The 26,866-nt window shown below is 45.9% G+C and overlaps 1 protein-coding gene across 1 annotated transcript in view; it reads left to right on the top strand.

Moving 5' to 3' along the window:
• LOC120931217 (aminopeptidase N-like) overlaps window positions 1–26,866 on the top strand; it is a 133,646-nt gene that overhangs the window by 90,733 nt on the left and 16,047 nt on the right. Inside the window, exons 12-17 of the mRNA XM_040342452.1 lie at window positions 3,682–3,758; window positions 7,945–8,078; window positions 10,289–10,344; window positions 12,295–12,442; window positions 15,272–15,363; window positions 19,775–19,882. Of these exons, the coding sequence (XP_040198386.1) occupies window positions 3,682–3,758; window positions 7,945–8,078; window positions 10,289–10,344; window positions 12,295–12,442; window positions 15,272–15,363; window positions 19,775–19,882 (615 nt within the window). The remainder of the gene's footprint in view (window positions 1–3,681; window positions 3,759–7,944; window positions 8,079–10,288; window positions 10,345–12,294; window positions 12,443–15,271; window positions 15,364–19,774; window positions 19,883–26,866) is intronic.

Below are 26,866 nucleotides of genomic sequence, written 5' to 3' on the forward strand. Positions count from 1 at the left end.
GTGAAGCACCAGGGGGCTGATGACAATCCGAATGGAAGGCAGGTGAACTGCCACATGCGGTCTCGCCACAGGAATCTTAGGAAAGCCTGAGACTCCGTGTGTATAGGGACCGTAAGGTATGCGTCTTTTAGGTCTATTTTTATTAGCCAGTCTCCTGGCCAGAGGAGGTCTCGTAACAGGTGAATACCTTCCATCTTGAAATGGCGGTAGGTCACATGTTGGTTGAGCTCCCTCAGGTTTATGACGGGGCGATAGCCGCCGTCCTTCTTTTTTACTAGAAAAACGTTGCTGACAAAACCAGTTGAGAGGGGATCTACCTCCTGAACTGCTCCTTTGTCTAGCAGGTCCCTGAGTTCCTCGTCTATCAGCCCTATGTTTTGAGTGGAAAAATGAATGGGAGGGGGTATGACATTCATGGCCGGGAGGGACACAAACTCTATCCGGTAACCCGTTACCGTCGAGAGTATCCATGCGTCCGCCGAAATCGTGGACCAGACGTGGGAAAAATACATTAGCCTTCCCCCCACCTGAGTGTGTGGAATCGTATGTAGAAGTAAACTCACCGGTCGGTGGTCTTGACCTGGGGAATCCACGGCCTCCGCGTCCCCTCCAGGGGCGTCCGCGGGGAGGGAAGAAGGGTGGTGGTTGAGCCATGGGCATGGCATACGATTGTGGCGCAGGAGCATACTGCTGGATTGGTCTTGAATAGGGCCTGTATGACGCGGCGCGGCCGGTAGATCGCCCTCTGCCTCTACCGGCCTTGCCAAAAACCTTGCCAGGTTGTGATTTGCGTAATGAGGTCTGTGCCTTGTCTAGGCTCGAGAATAAGCTGACAAACTTATTTATGTTCTTTATTAAATCATCTCCGAACAGAAGGCCATCGGCGGATGGTCCCGGTTCGTTTTCAGCAAGATGGCTAAGTTGGGGGTCCAACTTCATCAGTATGGAGCGGCGGCGCTCCACTGAGCATGTTGTGTTGGCAGTGCCCAGTAAGCATATAGCACGCTGAGCCCAGCCTCTAAGCTGTGTCAGATCCACGGGTTGGGCAGTTGCCACTGCCTGTTCTGATAAATTCAGAATTTTTGTGAGTGGACCAAGGAGGTCCAATATGCGGTCCTGTATAACTTTGAATGACCGCTCAATGCCTTTTTTAGCGTATTTCCCGGATCTTGTGAGGTACTTTAGCAGTACCGGGTCAATCTCTGGGGTGATAGCCACCTTGCTTGCCACGTGAGGCCTGGGGCATTCTGCTCGCAACTTATTGCGATTTGCCCTATCTAGTGACCTTCTGGTCCATAATTCTAAATATTGTGCCACATGAGGTAGTGGGGTCCAGTCCCCCGAACGAGGGTGAGATATCTCGTCCGGGTTAAACAGGGATTGACCCTGGGCATCTAAGACGACATTTTGTGTCGCCTCAGCGTTGGTTTCTGCTGTAAACCCCGCCTCCTCCTCGTCATTGCTCATGTCAGAATCAGAGGATTCGGCGTTGCCAGACATGTCAGATTCGTCCTCAGACGTGTCAAAAGAATTAGGTTTGATGCGTCTGGTTGATCCTTGCCCTTTTAAAAACTCCTTGGGGCCCAAGGGTCGAATGTGGCTTGGCCTGTGTGAGGCCTGGCAGGTCTGGTCTGATCCTGCTTGGGGCACATTATAAACTTCCCCTGCCGGGGAGTCGAGGTGCACCGACAGGTGCTTTTGTTTTTGGGATACTTTACCCCTTGTAGGGGGGCACCCTGAGGTAGATGGCCCAGAAATTTGTATGTTGGCATTTGCAGTCAGCGCTGCTTGAATTGATTTTGAGATCAATTCTTGTATCTGGGTTGTGGATAGCAGATGCGCAGCATCCACATCCACCACCTCACTGAGCAGTCCCTCAGTAGCCATTCTGAAATAGCCTGTGTATTATATTTCTATTTTAATCCGGAAGTGTCAGGGATAAATCACTGACCCTCCTTCAGGCTAAGTAGGAAAAAACGCTAGGGAGGGGTGAGCTTGCCCAAGTCCTGGCTAAGTCTGGCCAGAGGTAATGAGCGAGTTCTATTCCCCTTTTAAAATACCTGACCGAGGGATTTTTTTTTGGGAAAGATGTCAGCAGTCCTGATTAGCAGCGCGCTCCTGTGCTCTCTGCCCTTACAGTGAGAGTCAGGGTTGACGGCGCGTTTGTAACAGCTCCTCGGCCGTAATCTCGCGAGATTACGGCCGGGAGTCTTCTGATAGGACGGCTGACGGTGCAGAGGTGTGGCGTCACGACGCGCGTCGCTCGGTCACGCCCCCGTCCAGGAGAAAGCCCGCGAAGCGCGGCTGGAGTGCAGGGGAAGCGAGGGGGAAGGGAGTTGTGTCCTAATGGATCCTGACTGAGTCTGAGAGACAGTCAGGTCAGTAAACCGATACGAACAGCGGTAGTACCGCACCCTTCCCAAGCCTGCAAATCTATTTACATACAAAATAAACAATATACAGTACAGTACAGTATATGACAATTATCAGTAACAGAATAATTATAACAGATATATGTCAATCATAAATGCATATACTTATCTCTTGCCATGAGCAGAAAGAAAGAGGAGGAGGAGACCCAGACAGCCCCTTATATAGAGACTAGGACATGGGGGAGGGGTCCACGGGGCATCTGGGTAATGTAGTTCTATGAAGTTTTTTCTCAAAATTTTAAAGAAACAAATGTTTATGTTTTCTGCTATGAGCATTAAAAAGAAAGATTAATGCAAGATATGAAGCCTGTCTGATATATAATTGAAAATCAGTGTACAAATGAATAGATGATTGGAAAATTGTAACCAGTATTAGGTGATGTTACGCTTTAAAAGGGATTATCAAACAGATAATCACTGGCTAAATCTCGCCTAAACTCAATCTCTGCAACATTTCCAGAATTCACCCCTTCCTGACTAACGACACCACAAAAGAACGGTTTGGTTATATTCCACCTTGACTATGTCAACTCCCTGCTCACTGACCTACCTTTACACAGGTTATTCCCTCTTAGTCTATTATGAATACTGCTGCTAGACTTATACACTTTACCAATCAATCCTTAACTGCTGCCCCTCTCTGCCAATCCATTCACTGGCTTCCACTAGTCCAACGTATACAATTCAAAATACTAACCTCAACTTACAAAGCCATCAGTAACATCACTCCCAGCTACTTCACCAACCACATCGCCCAAATCATCCTCTCCACTCTTCCAAAGACCTCTTGCCCTCTAGCTCCCTCATCACCTCTTCCCATGCTCACCTCCAGGACTTCTCTAGAACCTCTCCCATCCTCTGGAACTCCCTAACCCTATGCCCGGTCAGCTCCTACCCTGTCCACCTTTAAGCAATCCTTGAAAACTCATTTATTCAGGGATGCCTATCCCACCTCCACCTAAAAACTGTGCTTGAGTTACCTCTATCAGATGATCCCCTGTAGCCATTTTTACCTTTTGTACCACCTCCCCCTCCCTTTAGATTGTAAGTTCCATGAGCAGGGCCCTCCTATTCCCTCCGTATTGAACTGTATTGTAAGTGTGCTTCCCCCATTTATGTTATAAAGGCTGCACAAACTGTTGGCGCTATATAAATCCAGTATAATAATAATAATATGTTTGATATTCCCATATACAAACCAGGTTGTAGTTTATTAAGGTTTCATTGAAATGTATTATATCAATTTCAGCTACATCTGGAAGGTGCCTCTTTCATATCTTAAGAGTAATGGACAAAATGGAACTTTCTGGCTTAACCAGGTCACAGGTATGTAACTTACTATCAGGTGTAATTCAGGCAAGCATTACCGACACATGCAGAAACTTCAGGTAGTTCTTATTAATACTGTACTTTAAGAATCTGTTGCTATGGCGGTGATAAATTCTTAAATAATTACTGCCAGTTCTCAGTTTAGGAAGCTGGGGGTATTTTACCACTTCAGCCCGAGCCTCGTTTTGAGATTTGTTATCACGAGTTTAAATCATTTTTGTTTCCTAGAAAATTACTTAGAACCCCCAAACATTATATATATATTTTTTCAGACACCCTAGAGAATAAAATGGTGGTCATTGAAATACCTTATGTCACACCGTATTTGCACAGCGGTCTTACAAGCGCAATTCTTTTTTTAAAAATACACTTTTTTGAGTTAAAAAATAAGACAACAGTAAAGTTCGTCCAATTTTTTTCTATATTGTGAAAAATAAAGTTATGCCAAGTGAATTGATACCCAACATGTCACGCTTTAAAAATGCGCCCACTCGACTAACTTTGGCACTTAAAAATCTTCATTGGCGACACTTAAACATTTCTACAGGGTACCAGTTTTGAGTTACAGAGGAGGTCTAGAGTTAGAATTATTGCTCTTGCTCTAACGATCGTGGTTCGAACACCATTTTCATATGTGGGCGCGACTTGCGTATGAGTTTGCTTCTGGGCGCGAGCTCGGCGAGACGAGCGCTTTACAAAAAATAAGAATCGTATTTATTTGACTTTATATTTTTTATTTTTACACTGTCCTTTTAAAAATTAAATGTTGGGTCACTTTTATTCCTGTTGCAAGGAATGTAAACATCCCTTGTAATAGAAAAAAAGCATGACAGGACCTCTTAAATGTGAGATTTTGGGTCAAAAAGACCTCAGATCTCATATTTACGCTAAAATGCAATAATAATAATAATAAAATAAAAAAATTGTCATAAAAAAATTAAGTAATTTACCCTTATAAGAGCATTGGTCAAACGTCACTTCCGCCATCCAATGTGATGGAGTTGAGCGGGGGCCATCTTTCCCTCACTCGACATCCAGGCTCAGAGGGGGAAGAGGTAAGCGGCGGAGACAACTGGAGCACCGCGGGAGGAGAGTGGCCCTCTCCAGCCACTGATAAAAGTGATCTTGCGGCAAATCCGCCACAGAGTCCACTTTTATCTTAAAGAGAAACGCATTTGTTCCTGAAAATACCGGGGGTATGGCAGCTGACATATTCCATGATTACCATTTGTAAATATTTGGCTGTTTGGATCAGCAATTTCATATTGAACTATCAAATAACTGAAGGACACAGTAATATTTCAGTAGTCAAATGAGGTTTATTAGATTAACAGAAAATGCGCAATATGCATCCAAACGAAATTAGACAGGTGCATAAATTTGGGCACCCTTGTCATTTTGTTGATTTGAATACCTGTAACTACTTAGCACTGATTAATTGGAACACACAGTTGGTTTGGTGAGCTCATTAAGCCTTGAACTTCATATAAAGGGGCATCCAATCATGAGGAAAGGTATTTAAGGTGGCCAATTGCAAGTTGTTGTTCTCTTTGACTCTCCTCTGAAGAGTGGCAACATGGGGGCCTCAAAACAACTCTCAAATGACCTGAAAACAAAGATTGTTCTACATTATGGTTTAGGGGAAGGCTACAAAAAGTTATGGCAGAGATATAAGGGGTCAGTGTCCACTGTCAGGAACATAGTGAGGAAATGGAAGACAACAGGCACAGTTCTTGTTAAGGCCAGAAGTGGCAGGCCACATAAAATATTGGAGATGCGAAGGATGGTGAGAACGGTCAAAAACAGCCCGCGGACCACCTCCAAAGACCTACAACATCAACTTGCTGCAGATGGTGTCACTGTGCATCCTTCAACAATTCCGCGCACTTTGCACAGGGAAAAGCTGTATGGAGAGTGATGAGAAAGAAGCCTTTTCTGCACACACGCCACAAACGGAGTCGCTTGAGGTATGAAAACGCACATTTGGACAAGCCAGCTTTATTTTGGAATGAGGTACTGTGAACTGATGAAACAAAGATTGAGTTATTTGGTTATAACAAGGGGCATAACGCATGGCGGCAAAAGAACACAGCATTCCAAGAAAAACACTTGCTACCCACCAGTGGCGTAACCAGAGTTATGGGCGCCCGGGGCGAATTTTTTTTTCCGCCCCCCCCCTTATATAAACATCCACGTTTATATGTGCATAAACGTGGGGGACTTAAATATTTTGGAGCTTTTTTAAAAACACTGACCTGACCCCTACACTGACACTGACCCCTACACTGACACCTACACTGACACTGACCCCTACACCTACACTGACCCCTACACTGACACTGACCCCTACACTGACACTGACCCCTGCACTGACACTGACCCCTGCACTGACACTGACCCCTGCACTGACACTGACCCCTGCACTGACCCACCTAACTCCTACAGTAGAAGTCCATCCTCTGAGTCCTCCTTACCTGTGTCTGCTCTTCTCCAGAGACTCCTCCAGGACGGACAGGACCCCAGCACTGGATGTGCAGAACTGCTTCGGACGGAGTTCCGACTCTCTTCCCCGCCGGCCGCCAGCACCATCCACCCGCAGCCCGCTCCATGCTGCAACTCCCCTCCACACAGTGGCAGCGCTGTACCGCAGAGCACCAGAGCGGAGGGGAGACGGCGCCGGCGGCTCACACTTTCAGTGCCTGACGTCTCCCGCCAGCCGCCGCCATTTTCAGACTTTCCCGGCGCTCGGACGTATGGCGGTCATGTGCGGAGGCGGGACTTCCAGCCCCACTCCTCACATGACCCCCATATGCCCAATCACAGGGCGCTGGACAATACACATGGTGGCCGCTGGCCGCTCGGGACATCCGTGTCGCGGTGACACAGGAAATTACAATTAGGAGGAGGCACGGAAAGTCGCCCCCCTAAATGGTTCGCCCGGGGCAACAGCACCCCCTGCCCCCCCCCTTCCTACGCCAGTGCTACCCACAGTAAAATTTGGTTGAGGTTCCACCATTCTGTGGGGCTGTGTGGCCAGTACCTGTACTGGGAATCTGGTTAAAGTTGAGGGTTACACGGATTCCACTCAATATCAGCAGATTCTTGAGAATAATGTTGAGGAATCAGTCACAAAGTTGAAGTTATGCCAGGGCTGGAAATTTCAACAAGACAACGACCCAAAACACTGCTTAACATCTACTCGGGCATTTATGCAGAGGAACAAGTACAATGTTCTGGAATGTCCATCCCAGTCCCCAGACCTGAATATCATTGAACATCTGTGGGGTGATTTGAAGCGGGCTGTTCATGCTGGGCAACCATCAAACCTAACTGAACTGGAGATGTTTTGTAAGGAGGAATGGTCCTAAATACATTCATCCAAAATCCAGACACTCATTACAGGCTATAGGAAGCGTCTAGAGCAGGGGTGCCCAACCTTTTGAAGCGCGAGGGCCACTTAAGCGACTTGGTAACCGGTCGTGGGCCACGATAAACAGGGCGGGCAGATGGCAGGTCAGTGTCTGCTCTGCATATGCAGAGCGGACACGGACACAGCCCACTATACTCCTTTACACTAACCCGCAGGTGCACTGCTCTGCAGTCAGTTTGAAAGCAGCCCAGTAACCATTGCAGAACAGATATGCCCATTTATACCCTGTGATTTTAGTAATAAACTGACCTTTATTAACAGTATTCTATTCCATCCCAGAGCAGGAGGTTGCGGGCCACATCAGAGGGCTCCGCGGGCCACATGTGGCCCCTGGGCCACTGGTTGGGCGCCCCTGGTCTAGAGGCTGTTATTTCTGCTAAAGGAGGCTCTATTAAATATTGATGTGATTTTTCTGTTGGGGTGCCCAAATTTATGCACCTGTCTAATTTCGTTTTAATGCATATTGCGCATTTTCTGTTAATCCAATAAACCTCATTTCACTGCTGAAATATTTCTGTGTCCTTCAGTTATTTGATAGATCAAAATGAAATTGCTGATCCAAACACCCAAGTATTTACAAATGATAATCATGGAAATTGTCAGGGGTGCCTAAACTTTTGCATACGACTGTATTTAGTAAAAAAAAATATTGTACCTTTACAACCCCTTTAAAAGAGCACTTAAAACGTATAATATGATTTACTTTAAATTACTTCATAAAAATATCTAATTTGTGTTTCTTCTACATTCCAGACAATGACAATATATTTAATATACCTCAAAGTGAGTGGATTCTGGTTAACATTGATGTCACTGGATACTACAGGGTTAACTATGATGACAGGAATTGGGACAACCTTCTGAACCAGCTAAACACTGACCAATCTGTAAGTAGACAGTATCCTAATGAAGTAATACTACATCTGACTATACTTAGTACTAGTAGGGTTGATTTACTAAGCCCCCCGGTTTACACTAGAATGCGGTGCGGGAAAACCACGATCCACTCAGGTTTCCCGCACAGCATTCAAACCGCACTCCCTTTGTGCTCTGCAGTGGGTGTCACTTCCATGCTACTGACACCCCAAACACAGGTCGCAAACGCAGTGCGAATCACATGGTACTTTATAGAAATGAGCCTACATCAATACATGTGTTTTGAGGTTGATTTACTAAAGAAACCTTTTTTCAGTCAAGGCACCCTTTAAAAATGATGGACAACCTCGAGGCACGAGTCTTGCAGGAACGCGTGGATACGACATTCCTGTACTTTTTTCATAGCAGGAATGTCGTTCCCATTAGCAGCCGCATCCTGCAGGACTCGAGCTGTGGCAAGCAGTGTGGGTGTGCGGGAAGGGAGGGTATCTGTCAGTCCACCCTGGGTTTTACACATTTAGTAGGGGGAAGGGTGTCATCCCAGTGAACAGGTCCTCCCCTCCCTCGGCCCTCCTTCCCCAGCGGCCCCTGTCACAAGGTCCTGCCTCCTAGAGTCCAGGCAGAATGTGATAGGTGGAACAATGCCGGTGTCACCGGTGTGTATTATAGGAGGCATGACCTTGTTACAGGGGCCGCTGGAGGAGAAGGGCCGAGGAAGGGGAAGACTGGGGCGCTAGGACGGATGACACCACCCCCTCCCCAATGTGTGGCACCCGGAGCGGACTGCCCCCCGTTGCCACTGATAAAGCAGCACTGATGGGAGCACTGAGCAGCATTGATGGGCACTGAGCTGCATTGATGGGCACTGAGCTGCATTGATGGGCACTGAGCTGCACTGATGGGGACACTGAGCTGCATTAATGCGGATACGGAGCTGCACTAATGGGGACCCTGAGCTGCATTGATGGGTACTGAGCTGCACTGATGGGGACACTGAGCTGCACTGATGGGGACACTGAGCTGCACTGATGGGGACACTGAGCTGCACTGATGGGGACACTGAGCTGCACCGATGGGGACACTGAGCTGCACCGATGGGGGCACTGAGCTGCACCGATGGGGGCACTGAGCTGCATTGATGGGGGCACTGAGCTGCACTGATGGGGATACTAAGCTGCACTAATGGGGACACTGAGCTGCATTGATGGGCACTGAGCTGCATTGATGGGCACTGGTAAGGCTGCATTGATGGGGGCACTGAGCTGCATTGATGGGGGCACTGAGCTGCATTGATGGGGGCACCGAGCTGCATTGATGGCCACTAAGCTGCACTGATGGGGACACTGAGCTGTATTGATGGGCACTGAGCTGCATTGATGGGGGCACTGAGCTGCATTGATGGGGGCACTGAGCTGCATTGATGGGGGCACCGAGCTGCATTGATGGGGGCACCGAGCTGCATTGATGGCCACTAAGCTGCACTGATGGGGACACTGAGCTGTATTGATGGGCACTGAGCTGCATTGATGGGGGCACTGAGCTGCATTGATGGGGGCACTGAGCTGCATTGATGGGGGCACCGAGCTGCATTGATGGGCACTGAGCTGTACTGATGGGGACACCGAGCTGCATTGATGGGGACACTGAGCTGCATTTTTGGGCACTGAGCTGCACTGATGGGGGCACTGAGCTAAAATGTAAAAGCTATTCTAATAGTTATATATAATGCAGCAACATCTAGAAGTCCAAGTAGGACACCCAATGTTAGAGGTGATTTATTCCTCCAAAGCAAATATATTTTGGAAACTGGTATGGACTAGTATTCCAGTGTTTCTCTTCTCCCTCTGTTTTTCTCAATCACTCAGCTAATGTGACCCCCAACGCTGATGGAGAGGGGCAGGGGAGGGTCAAACAAGGATGCTATGAAGGAGACTGACATCCTCCTTATCAACTGATGATGTCATTGGTTGTTAGGAAGCCGGCAGCTAGAATGTTGTAATGGTGCACAATGAAAACCTGTGATTTATGTAATTAAAAAAGCAGCCTTCATCCATGTGCTGGCTTGAATACAATTTTGCCAATGCACCCCTGAAAAAAACTCAAGGCACCCCAGGGTGCCTGGGCACCATGATTAAAAAAAAAGGCTGCACTAAAGGAATAAAGTTTACTTAAGGAATTGTTTCTGAGCATGTATAAAATGTTATCTAATTTTTCTTTGCAGAAAATTCCTCTTATCAACCGTGCTCAGATCATTGATGATGCCTTTAATTTAGCCAGGTCAGTCATAAAGTTTAAACATTTTTGCAGAAAATATTTTCTTTGGCAATTCACTGCTGTCTCACACGTCACAAAATAAGGTTCCTTTCCTAACCACTTTCTGATTTACTATCGAACTCGATAGGGATCTATAGATTTACTAAATGTTTGAACATTTTGTAAATCTATTTACACAGAATAGGGTGAATTGGAAAAATACCACATTACGACCACAAGATGGAGCTGATGATCATAGGTAATAAATACTTGTTTGCTTTGATCATCACCTCCATCTAGTGGTATAATGTGGTATTTTCTGAGCCACTCAAGAAAATAACCTAGAAACGTTCAAATTTGCCCCAATCCACATAGAACAATTGTACATGCAGTTTCACAAGATGAGTAGGTCTGTATTTGTTAACAAATACACCCGTGATACCCCTAAAGCGCTGAAGTAGGCGTACAGTCATGTTGGAACAGGAAGGAGCTATCCCAAACTGTTTCCACAAAGTTGGGAACATGAAATTGTCCAAAATATCTTGGCATGCTGACACCTTAAGAGCAGGCCCGGACTGGCCATAGGGCATACCGGGCATATGCCCGGTGGGCCGTGGCGGCTTTCGGTCCGCAGGTCACTTCTCTGTAATGTAGGGCAGGGCTGTATGGGCTGTATTGTAGAGGGGGGCTGTATTGTAGAGGGGGTCTGTAATGTAGGGGGGTCTGTACTGTAGGGGTCTGTACTGTAGGGAGGGGGGTCTGCACTGTAGGGAGGGGATCTGTACTGTAGGGAGGTCTGTGTAACATGCAGGGGGCCCAGAACTGTTAAGGGGGTGTCTGTGTAACAAACTGTGGGGGGCTGTGTAATGTAGAGGGGTCCAGAGGTGCGGGGGCTGTGTAATGTAAAGGGGTCCAGAGGTGCAGGGTGCTGTGTAATGTAAAGGAGCCCAAAGGTGCAGGGTGCTATGTAATGTAAAGGGGTCCAGAGGTGCAGGGTGCTGTGTAATGTAAAAGGGTCCAGAGGTGCGGTGCTATGTAATGTAAAGGGGTCCAGAGGTGCTGTGTAATGTAAAGGGGTCCAGAGGTGCAGGGTGCTGTGTAATGTAAAGGGATCCAGAGGTACAAGGTGTTGGAACCCCACATCCCATCATTAACCGCCACTGCAAAAGCTGTGGGGGTCTGCCGGCAGGGGCCTTATTGGAATATTTAACTAGGTGGCCCCCAGATCCTGCTCTTCAATAGCTAAGGGGTCACCTGGTGATGTCACCTGGTGAACCCGCCCCTTGTGACATCATTGACTGAGGGCATGCTGGGTGATTGACGCCACAAGGGGTGGTGTCACTGATATTCACTGGTTGTTAGGGACACTGGCTGCCCCGCTCCTCAGTCAGGGCTCTTAACGCTGCCTGAGCACAGCAGCGTTAAGGTTTCCTGTCCCATAAAACTGGGGTAATGCATTGGGTAAGTTAGGCGGCTGCGAGGCCCCTGTGAGTGTGAGGCCTTAGGCGACCGCCTAATTTGCCTAATTAAAGAGTCGCCTCTGCTTGACATCCTAGGTTATGGGGCTGTGTGTTTCTATTGGTGCACACGGTGTAGGGAGACACAACTCGTGTGCAAAGGTGGCTCCATAGGATGCTGCAAGAGAAAGGAGCTACCCTGAAACAGGAAACCTGGAGCAGAGGTCATGGCACCAGCTTAAACTGGAACATAAGCAAGGATTATAATATAAAGAAAATTCATACCCAAAAAGTTATTAAATCAGTTGCTGAAAGTTCTAAAAAAAAATGAGGGTTTAATTGTTGAAGGGCCCTCACTTTTACTGCCCCTGGTGGGACCCAGACACCCCAGTCTGACAGCATTAATGTGATGCAAAATAAATGTAATGCTTTTATTAGATTTGCAGTTTTCACAGAATGTAATGTACATAGTGTGATTGTGTTATATTGTATTATATTGTGTTATATTGTATTTTAGAGCTAAACATATAAGCACGACAAGAGCCCTTGACACCACCAAATTCCTAATCAAGGAGGTCGAGTACATGCCTTGGCAGGCAGCCCTGAGCAGTCTCAGCTACTTTGTACAGATGTTTGATCGTACCGAGGTGTACGGACCAATGAAGGTAACCAGCCAGCTACACTGCTATTTTTAGTTTTTTGTTGAACGAAAAAAAAAAAAAAAAAAACTACAGCTCTAGTCATTCCTCCCAACTTTTGAGATGGGAATGAGGGACACCTATCAGCAAAAGTATGCAGACATAGAACACACCCCTTGCCACACCCCTTAAAGGAGAATTGTACAAAAAAACAAGATTGGTTGAACCCACACAAGTGCATTTTTTTTACCACTACTTTATATTGGCTTTTGGGATTTACAAATGCAGCAATTTAGAAATTAGATGAAAGGTTTAGCGCTGGGAAACACTTTTTGATAGATAAAAAGTGCATTTTATATACATCTTTATAGATCAGACCAAAATGAGGGACAGATGAGAAGGAATGAGGGACATTGCTCCAAATCAGGGACAGTTGGGAGGTATTTCTCTAGTTGGAGCTGCTGCACTAAGGATCTGATGTTAGTACAGCGATCTCCCCTGCTGAACTGGAACACTCTGATCAGGGCTCTCTGCCATTGGCTGAGAGCTCTGATCGTGAATCGACTGGCTGCTGGTTGTCCTGCATGCCATAAACACGAGGAACTATTGCACCTTTTTCTCCTTACTTCTAGCAGGAAGGTTTAGTGTACCTTACATTTATTCCATGCAAATGTATTATTTTTTTATCTTTGTAAAAAAAGATGATGACCAAATTATAGTAAAAAAAAAAAAAATGTTTAAAATATTTTCCATTTAAGAGACCAGAGTCAGTTTTTTCGCCTGTGAGTATCTTTGACATAGGGTATGTGCATCTATTCAGCATGGAATGCATTATGGAAAAAAGACCAGGACCAAAACCTCTACATTCTATCCTCCCAACTTGTATGCAGTTAAATCTGATAATTATCAGATTATATTACTATTATTATAATTATTACTTTACTATTATTATTATATTATATTTTATATAATAATTTTATATTATATTATGCCATATATCTATATCGATATAGATATACACAGATATATATATATATATATATATATATCTATATAATAATTATATGTAATTTATTATTATTATACTATCAGCCAATAATACCGTATTTATCGGGGTATAGCGCGCTCCCGCGTATAGCGCGCACCCCTAAAGTTCCCCCGAATCCTGTGGAAAAAAAGTTTTTTGTACTTACAGTTTTGGTGTCTTGCGCGGCGTCCATCGGCGGCCTCGCCGGGTCCGGCGTCTGTCTGCGGCTTTGGGTGTCCTCTTCATCGGGTCCGGCGTCCTTCTGCGGCGTCCTCGCGTCCTCCCGCTCGTTTCCCGCGCCGAGTTTGAATACTGCGCCGACATATACAGAGCGCAGTACACTCGTGTATTGTCGGCAATGCTCGGCTACTCTCGCGCTGACGTCCTGTACGTCCAGGACATCAGCGCGGGAGGAGCCGAGACTGCCCGCTAATACACGAGTGTACTGCGCTCGGTATATGTCGGCGCAGTATTCAAACTCGGCGCGGGAAAGTGGGTATCGCCGTATACCGCACACCCACGATTTTGCCCTTTTTCAGGGCAAAAAAGTGCGCGGTATACGCCAATAAATACGGTACATAGTATATGTCCAGCATAAACCAATAATAAAGTATTAAACCAGTGCCGCAGTGCCAGTATTTAGACCAAATAGTCCTCACTACCCACCATATGCTTAGGCATCATCATACAAACATAATATCGATAAACAATATCAATAACAATTATAATGCAAATTTATAACATAGTCTCCTTACATATTAATCCTATGTGAAAAATCTTAACCCTCATGCGTTGATTATGTTAATTAATATTATATTTGTATAATGATACATAATGGTGAGGAACTATAGTTAGGAGTATTTGGTCAAAATATTAGTAGCACGGCACTGGGTTAATACTTTATAGCAGCCTTTCTAAACCCTTTTACCCCAGAACAACCTTTGAAATAATGTCAGAGGAGAGGAGACAGATCGTGTGTTTCTACAAAGTAGGAACAGCGATCTGTCATCTCTCCTAGTTAGTCCCATCCCCACACAGTTAGAACACACTGAGGGAACACACAGTTAAACTCTTGATTGCGCCCTAGTGTAAGCCCCTTCCCTGCCAGTGACATTTATACAGTAATCAGTGCATATTTATAGCACTGATCACTCTTTAAATGTCAATGGTCCCAAATATTTGTCAAAAGTGTCCAATCGGTCCACCGCAATGTCGCAATATGGCTAAAAAACACAGATCACTGCCATTACTATTAAAAAAATTATGATAATAAAAACGCCATAAAAATGCCATAAATCTTTCCCATAGTTTACAGACGCTATAACTTTTGCGCAAACCAATCAATATGAGCTTATTGCGATTTTTTTTTTTACCAAAAATATGTGTAAGAATAGACATTAGCTTAAACTGATGAAGAAATAGTTTTTTTTTTTTTTAATTGGGGGATAAAGTAAAAAAAGTTTTTTTTTCTTTTCATTTACGCACTTTTTTGTTTATAGCGCAAAAAAATTCAACCGCAGAGGTGATCAAATACCACCAAAAGAAAGCTCTATTTTTGGGAAAAAAAGACGCAAATTTGTTTGGGTACAGCATTGCATGACCACGTAATTGTCAGTAAAATCAACGCAGTGCCAAATTGTAAAAAGTGCTCTGGTCACGAAGGGGGTAAAATCTTCCGGGGCTAAAGTGATTAAGAATGTCTGCTTTATACATTTGTTAGTGTGGGAACACATAACAGTGTCAGCTGGCTGAAAAATAAATATAATGGATAAGGTAGCAGGGGAGCACAACATTTATTTATAAACCAATAATATATTGTTTCTTTACAGAGCTACATGGTAAAACAAGTTGGGCCATTGTTTCAGCACTTTAAGAACAAGACAAATGACTGGACCCAAAGACCAGAGGCTTTAATGGAGCAGTAAGTACAATGGGATAGTTAGCACTTCTGCCTTGCAGCATTGGGGATCCTCTGCTTATAATCCTCTGCATGGAGTTTGCATGCTCTCTCTGTGCTTGCGTTGGTTTCCTCCCAAATGCCAAAGACATGCTGGTAGGGCAATTGGTTCCTGTCTAGATTGGCCCTAGTATGTGTGTATATGTGGGATAGTGATCTTAGACTGTAAGCTCCTCGAGGGCGGGGACTGGTGTGAATGTATGATCTGTAAGTAAAGCACTGTGTCAATTGTCAGTGTTATATTGTATAAATGCCTGCAATAAATAAATACCGTATTTATCAGTGTATAACACGCACTTTCCCCCCCTTAAAATAAGGGGGAAATCACGGGTGTGTGTTATACGCCGATAGTGTACCTCGGACTCGGAGGGGAACGAGCGCTGTCGGAATTCACCGAGCCATCATCTACTGTTTACTTGGCTCTCCCGTCACATAAACAGTCCCGCCTTCACCACCAGCATTGGACCAGTGTTCTGTCAATCACAGGAGCTGGTCCAATGCCGATGGCAGAGGCAGAACTGTGTATGTGACTGCCAATGCGACTGAGAGCCGAGTGAACAGGAGGCAACAGCTCTGTGATTCCCTCATTGCACAAGGGATGGTGAGGCTGCAATGGGCATCAGGCTGCATTGATGAGAGACAAGCTGCAGATGGGCACATAAGCTGCATTGAGGTTACAAATGGGCACATAGGCTGCAGATGGGCACATAGACAGCATTGAGACTGCAGATGGGCACTAATCAGGCTGCATTGAGGCTGCGGATGGACACAGATCAGGCTGCAGATGGGCACTAATCAGGCTGCATTGAGGCTGCAGATGGACACAGATCAGGCTGCAGATGGGCACTAATCAGGCTGCATTGAGGCTGCAAATGGACACAGATCAGGCTGCATTGAGGCTGCAGATGGGCACTAATCAGGCTGCATTGAGGCTGCAGATGGACACAGATCAGGCTGCAGGTGGGCACTAATCAGGCTGCATTGAGGCTGCAGATGGACACAGATCAGGCTGCATTGAGGCTGCAGATGGGCACTAATCAGGCTGCATTGAGGCTGCAGATGGACACAGATCAGGCTGCAGGTGGGCACTAATCAGGCTGCATTGAGGCTGCAGATGGACACAGATCAGGCTGCATTGAGGCTGCAGATGGACACTGACCATTATTTTGCTTCAAAGTGGTTTATTTTTCCTGAACCTTCCCTCTTAAATTGAAGGTGCGTGTTATACGCTGATAAATACGGTACTTAGTCTGGTTCTGACACTATAAAAGATTCAAATGACTCAGGGACTAAACTAGAAGTCTTATGCCAATAGACTCCGGCACACTTTTCCAATCAGTAACTCGATGATAAGTTTTATTAAAAATAGTCTCTAGGGCATTCTTTCTTTCAAGAATCCATACAAGATGTAGCCTTCCACACACACAGTACAATTCTCTACTTTAAATGCTTTAAAAAACATTCTCTGCACATGATATTCTGACTCCACATAACAAGGCAGAGGCGATTATCACACTAATATGCCATTTATAATATGGAATTGTATATTGCTCGAGCTTCAAATGGGAAAGTCTTAAAGCATATCTAAACCCAAAATCAAAACTGTAATATATTGCAACATACTAGTCCTAAATGAGTTGGTTAGATTTGTTTTTTTAGCTTTTGCTCTTTTTATTTTTATCTGGTAATAAAGTGACTAACACACTTCCTGTTCTAGGGTGGCTACCCTTACTCCACTGTACCTATGGAGGGGGGATTTCTCTTCACTTTATTTCCAATTTTTTGTTGTTTGTTGTAAATAAAAAAAAGGAGGCTGATCCAAAACTAGTATTCAAATTAAGAAAGTTGCCAGCATTCATTTATCTCCATGCTTGTTGAAGGTCAGTGACTCAAACCAAAATCCTTTTTTTTTTATTTTGGATGGAGTAAGGGAGGGTTGTAACCCCTCTTCGCAAGCCAGGCCTTCTCGTCCAACATCAGTGCCTGACTTCACAAATGCGCTTCTGGAAGAATGGTGAAACATTCCCATAGACGCACTCCTAAACCTTGTGGACAGTGTTCCCAGAAGAGTTGAAGCTTTTATAGCTGCAAAGGGCGAGCCAACTCAATATTAAACCCTACGGACTAAGATTGGGATGCCATTAAAGTTCATGTGTGTGCAAAGGCAGGCCTGGTAATATAGTGTACATTCATTTTGTTATTTGTACACAAGGAATGGAGTGAATCAGGAAAATGTCCCTCGTTGGCCACAAGATGGAACTGATGATCACAGTAAATAGGTATTTATTTCCTATGATCGTTAGCTTCATCTATTGACCATAATACAGTATTTTCCTGATTTACTCTACTCCTTATGAATGAATAACAATTGACCTGGAAAATAGACAAATAGCTCTTTGAATTTTTAATAAATACACACTTTTGTAACTACCGTGTTAGACTGACCTAAACTTCTTATACAACCCCTAAATTAATGGATATCATTATAATTATGGGTACATTCATTCTTCATGCTCCGTGTCTCTGGGGGCGAGGCAGAGGGTCTGTCCCTACACAGGGGCGTAGCTACAGGTGTTGCAGGGGTCACAATTTCTACCTGGCCCATTCTCCAGGGGGCCCTGTGCCCCCCGTACACCTGGATAGGAGGGGTGGTGGCATGTAAAGGAACCAATCCCTTTCCTCCTTTAGCTGCTGAATTCTCTTCTTCTCCTCTCCCACCTGCAGGCATTCAGCAGCTGCAGGAGGGAGGGGATCTGTTCCTCTATATGCCGCTGCCCCTGCCGCCCCTTTTAACCAGTTTAATAATGCTCCCCGGGCCACTGTTCTCTCTCCCGGCCCCTCCTGATCCCACAGGTGCTGCGGGGGATGCTGTCAGGATGAAGAGCAGGGAAGGTCCGGTAAATGTGTAACTTACCAATTTTCCAGCCCCTTCCTTGTCTGAATGAATAGAGTCAATGATCTGTACCGATCACTGACTCTGTCCATTCATAACTGAATGACAGTAAACTGTGTTTACTATGTTTCAGTTTGTGAATGAACGGGAAGCTCTGTACAGAGAGCTATTCCTGTCCATTTATTATGTATAGCTGAGGCTGTAGAGAAAGAGATTGAGAGCTGTGTCCTCAATCTCTTTTCGGTGTCTCAATGGTGAAACATCAAAGGTCTGTTTAGACCCCTGATATCACACTAAAGCCCCCCAACAGGGCTTCTAAAACAATTGTAAAAAATGTATATTGTAAAAAAACAAAAAAATAAATCAATAATAAAAAAACTACTGACACCAGTAGTGGAACAACCAGGGTCACAAAGGTTGAACATGCGACCAGTCCCTGGCATTCTGCCACAGGGTTTGGAGGGAGGGGCACTGACCAGGAATCAGGGGGGTCTTTTATGGTTTCTTGCATCGGGGCCCTAAAGGTTCTAGTTACGTCTTTGTCCCTACATACCGTATTTATCGGCGTATACCGCGCACTTTTTTGCCCTGAAAATCAGGGCAAAATCGTGGGTGCGCGATATACGCCGATACCCGCTTTCCCGCGCCGAGTTTGAATACTGCGCCGACATATACCGAGCGCAGTACACTCGTGTATAGTCGGGCAGTCTCGGCTCCTCTCGCGCTGACGTCCTGGACGTACAGGACGTCAGCGCGAGAGTAGCCGAGCCTGCACGAGTGTACTGCGCTCTGTATATGTCGGCGCAGTATTCAAACTCGGCGCGGGAAACGAGCGGGGAGGACGCCGCAGAAGGATGCCGGACCCGACGAAGAGGACACCCGAAGCCGCAGACGGACGCCGGACCCGACGAGGCCGCCGATGGACGCCGCGCAAGACACCAAACTAAGTACAAAAATCTTTTTTTCCACAGGAATTGGGGGCAACTTTAGGGGTGCGCGCTATACGCGGGAGCGCGCTATACCCCAATAAATACGGTAATTGGTGCTAAGGGTGTCCCTCTGTGCCATCTGAGGAAGTTGGAAGCGATGGGAATATCACATAGAATATTGAGCTTCTCAAGGGGAGCCACAGTGGAATTTCCACTTTGAAAAGGGTATGATAGCTATGGGAAGCATATTTATTTTTCTATTTACCAATTCTAATATTGAGGTCACTGTGATGTAGGCCTCATACATATGGGGCCCCATGCAAGGGCATCCAAACAGATGTCAGATTGGGAGCAGTGACTGTGTCTGTGCAGCTGCTGCATCCTGATTTACAGCTATAGGACTGCCTCCACGGGGATGCACCCATGTGGGTATACACGGCCCTCACACGGGGCATGAATGCATGCGCAAAAGTTCTAAGATATGACTCAAAAAGTAAATGAAATAGCTCTTCACAATGGCTTACTGTTTTTGTATTTTTTTTTTTCCCCACAGATATAATGAAATTAATTCAGTCAGCACAGCCTGCACCTATGGCATTACAGAATGTGAAGATCTAGCAGTTGCACAATTCAAAGCCTGGCATACCAGCGGTATAAATAAGTACGTATTACCAAATACAAAGAGATGGTGCATTTCATAAACAGCCTACTACTCTATATCCTGCAGTTTTTAAATATATCATTCTTTTTCATGTATAATCTTGGTGAACTTAGAAGGAAATTTGCAATTCATGAGCCAGTAATTTCCATTGGCACGTGGGCAGGAAATGCGTGTGGTTATGGTGCAGAGGGATTCAGATGGCAGTGGATTTGCTGTTTGACTACCAAATAGTCAGTTGACTATCAAAAATGAACATTACAATAAATGTTCAAATGGGTGTCAATGTCAAGACACCTAATGTTACAGGCAAGAAATGTGCTGTTCTCCTTATAGTTATTTGTACATTACATTATTAATCTTTATTTCTACATGTTTGTTTTCATGCATTTCTTTCACTGCTGCCATCTGCTGGCCAGAATTTGCATGCCACACGTCCCTGTTCTTGTTAGTAAAGTTTTTTCTAAATTGGAGGCGTGGACTCTTGCTGGGCAGGTCTCTTCACTGGGAGCAGCCATTTTCAGTATCTCCTCATGGCTGTGTGACTAGACACTCCACATTTTTGGGCTCGTGAGAAGGCATCAGTTTTTGACCACGCAGAAGTCAGCAGAAGTCAGCAGTAGTTAGCAGCAGCTCAGCAGCAGCTCTGCAGCCACAGCAGCTAGCCTCAGGACATATTCTAACAAGTCAGCATTGATACCACTACTACAGAACAGTATTGTATCACCGTTTGTTGTCTTATCTGGATTGAATAAACCCACGCTGATTTCATCTTCATGTCTGAGTCTGGATCCATCTAACCTGAACATCTGCAGGTCCTGTCTGCCCCACTGCTTGGATACGAAGGTAAGAAGTCACACAGCTATTATCAGTTATACCTTCATTCGCCTTCATGTGGGAACAGAACAGTCAAAAACTGCCTTAATGTCCACACCCCAGTCACAGATTCCCTCAGAGTTACCACACTAAGGAATCTCCCTGCAACAGGCCCATCTGCAGCGAATCTGCCCAGCTACAGTGCATGTTCCATAAGTCTAAGGGCAAGCACCGCATGTCCACAGTAACTTTACTATTGCCTGAAAGCCCTCCACAACTCATCAAGCCGTTTCCTATATCCCATATCAACCTTTGCTCGCATAGCAGAACTGTTAACGCACACGGGGTCCCACTCTAACCTAAACCCCCGCAAATCACTTAAAACACCTGAGGAACCTTGCCAGAGTGCCCCAGCGCAGCCACACTGCAATTTTCAGCCCCCAATTCAAAAGTTTATTTTCTTAAAGAGACAGCGCACCTTAAATCAAAATGGACAAAAAGGACCTTGCACAGTTCCCCAGTGATGAAACAGAGCTAATGCAGCCTGATACTGATCACCAAGAAGTACAGGAAGCAGAACCCACACTTCCAGCAGACCAAGTCGTGCGACCAAGACGCTCCCTCAAACCGACAATAAAGGTCAGGGAAAACTATCAAACCACAAAAGATGAGTTATGCGATAACCTGGAAGAGCTATGGGAGCGAGTTTCCTCCCTCATGTCAGGACTTAAATCCTCTGGTGATACCTCAAGCTTACAAGTTGGCATCAGGCGGCTGAACACAGCTCATGAAGGATACAAGAGACTGTTCACAAGGTATATAACCTTTCTAAAAAACGTTAATAATGATGAAGCCCTTTCAGAACTGAGCAAGGCAGAATCTATAGACATTCAAAGAGACACCATGGTGCTGCTTGCTAAAGATAAAGCGGAACTCCGCATCTCCCATTTGCAAGAAACTAGATCACACAGATCAAATTCATCCAAACATTCCTCTCGGTCATACAGATCATCGTGCTCAAGAAGCTCAACCCTAAGCGACAGACTACTAGAGGCCCGCATAAACGCAGAGCAATCCAAAGCCAGACGTTCCTTCACTGAAAAAGAAGCTCTGGCAAAAGCAGAAGCAGAGGCCAAGAGGGCAGACGCAGAAGCAGAGGCCAAGAGGGCAGACGCAGAGGCAGAGGCCAAGAGGGCAGAAGCAGAGGCCAAGAGGGCAGACGCAGAAGCAGAGGCCAAGAGGGCAGAAGCAGAAGCAGAGGCTCGAATAAAGATTCTTGAATCAGAGATGGAAGAGGAAGTTGCATTAGCTAAAGTAAGACTACTTGAGCAAGCATTAAGCCAAGGTCTTGATCCAGTCTGCTCGCTACCACAGGAGGTAGAAGATTCAGCTTACCGCACCAGCGACTATGTGCTGAAACAATTATCTGCATTACCCCCAGTATGCAGTACCATCCAAGCTGACAACGCCGAAACCTCAAAGTCATGTCCACCTACAGTGCCAGTGTCACTTACAGCACCCGAGAAATCTGATGGTGTTCACCCAGATGTGCCTTCTCAAGGACAGTTATTACGAAACTACAAAAAGGGCCATCAGGCGTTTCCTGGCCTACCTCAACAGCTCAAGCAGCAGTCCTCACGATCTACAGAGACTAGATCACAGCTCAATCCTGCAGCAGCATCATTCTACCTGGATGCATCTCACCCTTTCACGCCGCAAAGCCTACACGCCCCGGCGGCACCACAGGTTGTCGTGGCAACAAGCAGTGAGAAATCAGATATGTCTGAGTTGGCCAGGATTATGGCGAGCAGAGAGCTAATTAACACAAGTCTCTCAAAATTTGATGACCGTGCAGAGAGCTATAGAGCTTGGAAGGCAACTTTCAAGGCCACCATTGCCAACCTCAAACTAGACGCAGAGAAGGAGCTCAACCTCATGATCTCATGGCTGGGTCCAAGCTCCACAAATCGCATCAAGAGCCTCAGAACTGTCTATGTGGGACAAGCAGAAGCAGGTCTCGCTGCCGCCTGGCAGAGACTCGAACGTACCTTTGGCAGTGCAGAAGCTATAGAGAAGGCCCTATTTAAGAGATTGCAGAACATTCCAAAGATCAATCTTAAGGACGTCCATAAGCTTCAGGATTTGAGTGACCTGCTCATGGAACTAGAGCTTGCCAAAAGAGACCCTCGTCTGATCGGGCTATGCTACCTGGATACAGCCCATGGAGTGAACCCAATTGTCGTGAAATTACCATACAGTCTGCAAGAAAAGTGGGCGGCATCAGTCTCAAGGTACAAAAGGGTGCATGACATCACCTTTCCCCCATTTATTCATTTCTGCAGATTCATTGAAGAACAGTCCCAGATGAGGAATGACCCCAGCCTCGATTTCCTGGAGTTCAACACTACAGCTCCAGCGACACCATCACCAAGGTATGAGAGTGCCATGCATAAACACAGAGACTTTAAGAGCAGCGTGAGTGTTAGAAAGACTAACCTACCATCTTATGCAGCACCCACGGGTAAACAGTACAATACCTCATCAGGAGACAAGTCCTTCAATCGTGAATGTCCCATTCATAAAAAACCACACTCACTGAACAAATGCAGAGGGTTTAGATCCAAAACCATACAGGAGCGCAAGAAGTTCCTCAGCGAGCTTGGGGTATGTTTCAGATGCTGCGCTTCATTGGAGCACATGGCTAAGGACTGTAAATCCATCATCAAGTGTGAGGAGTGTCATAGTGAAAGACATGCCTCGGCTATGCACCCAGTTCCACTGCCCAGAGACTCACCAGCTGCCGTCACCACCAGTCCCGCTCCAAGTCATGGCGGGGAGCCCCAGAACCACGCTAACGCAGCCGCCGATGTTTCCTGCTCATGTTTGGAAGTATGTGGCGAGGGCCAGGGTGAGAAATGTTGTGCCCGAATATGCCTAATCAAGGTCTATCCAGAGGGACTACCAGAAAAGGCAGTAAAAATGTATGCCATCATCGATGACCAAAGCAACCGGTCCCTGGCAGGACCTAAATTCTTTGAAGCCTTCGGGATAAAGGGACCATCAGAACCCTACATCTTAAACACCTGCTCAGGCCGCATTGAGACTAGCGGCAGGAGGGCGCAAGGATTCATTGCTTCCCCCATCAGTGGGAATACCGAAATACCCCTACCAACACTGATTGAATGCGATCAAATACCCAACCATAGGGATGAGATTCCTACCCCAGAAGCTGCGTTTCACCAACCGCACCTAAGGCACCTAGCCAACGTTATCCCACCTATGGACAACAATGCTGAGATTCTACTCCTGCTTGGCAGAGACAATCTAAGGGTGCACAAGGTGCGCCAACAGTGTAATGGTCCCGACTACGCGCCATTTGCCCAGAGGCTGGACCTGGGATGGGTAGTCATAGGAAACGTATGTCTGGATCAACCAGAAATCGACTCCTTCAAAACGTACGTGCGTGGAGATGGACGCACAACTTGCATTAAGCCGTGTCCTCATCACTATGAAGTGAAGGAGAAGTCTCCAGACCTCGTACAACCACCTGACATCATTTCTCCCCTCTTTGCTGACGACTCGGGGAGATCAGTCTTCCACACAACCAAGGATGACAATAAGGTAGCCTTATCGGTAGAAGACAGAGAGTTCTTTAAAGACGAAACCAATCACTGGGTTTCTCCATTACCCTTCCGAACCACCAGGGTAAGGCTCCCGGACAATCGGGAGCAAGCGCGATCCAGATTTAACTCTCTTCAGCGTACCATGAACAGCAAGCCTGAGACGAGAGAACACATTGTCATATCATCCGAACTTAATCCAGCAGATCACGCCACCAGGCCTACGTCTGTGGGTTCCTTTGCTAAATCTACTTGGCTTACAGGCCCAGAGTTTCTGCTAGGACGGGCAGACAAATGTGAACAGGAAGTTTACAGCATCCAGGATCCGGATAATGATCCAGAAATCCGCGCCGAAGTTAGCGCATTAGTCACTGAAACAAAGCAGACCTCCAGGCTTGACTGTCATCGTTTTGAACATTTCTCCAGTTGGATGAGACTTGTCAGAACCATTGCAAGGTTAGTGCACATCGCCAGATGTTATCACAACACTCAAGAAGATAAAGATTGTCACGGTTGGCACATCTGTCATAAACCATTCTCTGCTGAGGACATTTCTCATAGCGAGTCTCTCATAATACGTCATGTCCAGCAGCAGGAATTTAACGTAGAATGGAAGTGCTTGAACAACAGACAGCAGATTCCTATAAAAAGACCTCTTGCTAACTTAAATCCAATTATGGACACTTTTGGCCTGCTCAGAGTTGGTGGTCGTTTGAATCAAGCCCACCTAGGAGTTGCGGAGCAAAATCCTGTCATTATTCCCAGCAAACATCATATCACCACGTTGCTGATCCGACATTACCACAAAAAGACTGAACACCAGGGCAGACAAATCACTGAGGGCAAGTTAAGGTCTGCGGGTCTTTGGATTATAGGTATGAAGAAACGTGTAGCCCAACTACTGCATGACTGTGTGCACTGTCGTAAAGCCAGAGGAAAACAGCTACACCAACAAATGGCCGACTTGCCCGCGGATAGACTATGCACAGAGCCGCCCTTCACCTACACTGGCCTAGACGTCTTTGGACCATGGATGGTGTCCGCACGTAGAACCCGTGGTGGTCACGCAAACAGTAAACGTTGGGCTGTGCTATTTACTTGCATGAGTGTGCGAGCCGTTCATATAGAGGTGATAGAATCTATGGACACATCCAGCCTCATTAATGCCTTAAGACGGTTCTTCGCCATCAGAGGACCAGTGAAACAGTTGAGGTCAGACCAGGGAAGTAACTTCATCGGCGCCTGTAGAGAACTGAACATCGACACTAAGCCTATCCAAGATCAGTTGGCGGAGAAAGGTTGCACCTGGATTTTTAATCCTCCTCATAGTTCCCACATGGGGGGTTCCTGGGAGAGAATGATCGGGATCTCACGCAGCATCTTAAATTCTATGTTGATGGATGTAAACTCTTCAAGACTTACGCACGAGACTCTCGTCACTCTTCTCGCTGAAGTTTCAGCTATCATCAATTCAAGACCCCTTGTGCCAGTATCTATGGATCCTGAAACACCAGCCATACTGTCTCCGGCTATTCTACTTACCCAAAAAACGGACAATATGCTCACGCCTAGTGGAGAATTTACCCATGGGAATATCTACCAAAAACACTGGAAACGTGTACAACACCTGGCAGATTACTTCTGGAACAGATGGCGTAAAGAGTATCTCAATATTCTTCAAGGAAGGAGGAAATGGCAACATCAAAAACCAAACTTGAAAGAAGGAGACCTCGTATTAATGAAGGAGCAACAAACCGAAAGGATCACCTGGCCTATGGGACTAATTACAAAGGTTCTTCCTAGCAAGGATGGCAAGGTCCGAAAGGTGGAGCTGAAGATCTTCAGGAAGGGTGAGCTTAAAACTTTTGCAAGGCCGATTAACGAACTCATTCTAATATTACCCATCGAGAACGTTCCTGAAGGATGAAAAAGGACTGAACTCGAACTTCACAGTTTTACCCGCTATGGGTCAGCCAACCCACTATGTCATGTTTATTGCATTTCACATGTTCTTTGTTACAGGTTGTATTATATTTTATGGACATTCGTCATAGTGAAATCTCCTTACGTAAATTTCAGACGGGGAGTGTGCTGTTCTCCTTATAGTTATTTGTACATTACATTATTAATCTTTATTTCTACATGTTTGTTTTCATGCATTTCTTTCACTGCTGCCATCTGCTGGCCAGAATTTGCATGCCACACGTCCCTGTTCTTGTTAGTAAAGTTTTTTCTAAATTGGAGGCGTGGACTCTTGCTGGGCAGGTCTCTTCACTGGGAGCAGCCATTTTCAGTATCTCCTCATGGCTGTGTGACTAGACACTCCACATTTTTGGGCTCGTGAGAAGGCATCAGTTTTTGACCACGCAGAAGTCAGCAGAAGTCAGCAGTAGTTAGCAGCAGCTCAGCAGCAGCTCTGCAGCCACAGCAGCTAGCCTCAGGACATATTCTAACAAGTCAGCATTGATACCACTACTACAGAACAGTATTGTATCACCGTTTGTTGTCTTATCTGGATTGAATAAACCCACGCTGATTTCATCTTCATGTC

Source organism: Rana temporaria, chromosome 3 (genome assembly GCF_905171775.1).
Source record: "Rana temporaria chromosome 3, aRanTem1.1, whole genome shotgun sequence".
Classification (NCBI taxonomy): Eukaryota; Metazoa; Chordata; class Amphibia; order Anura; family Ranidae; genus Rana; species Rana temporaria.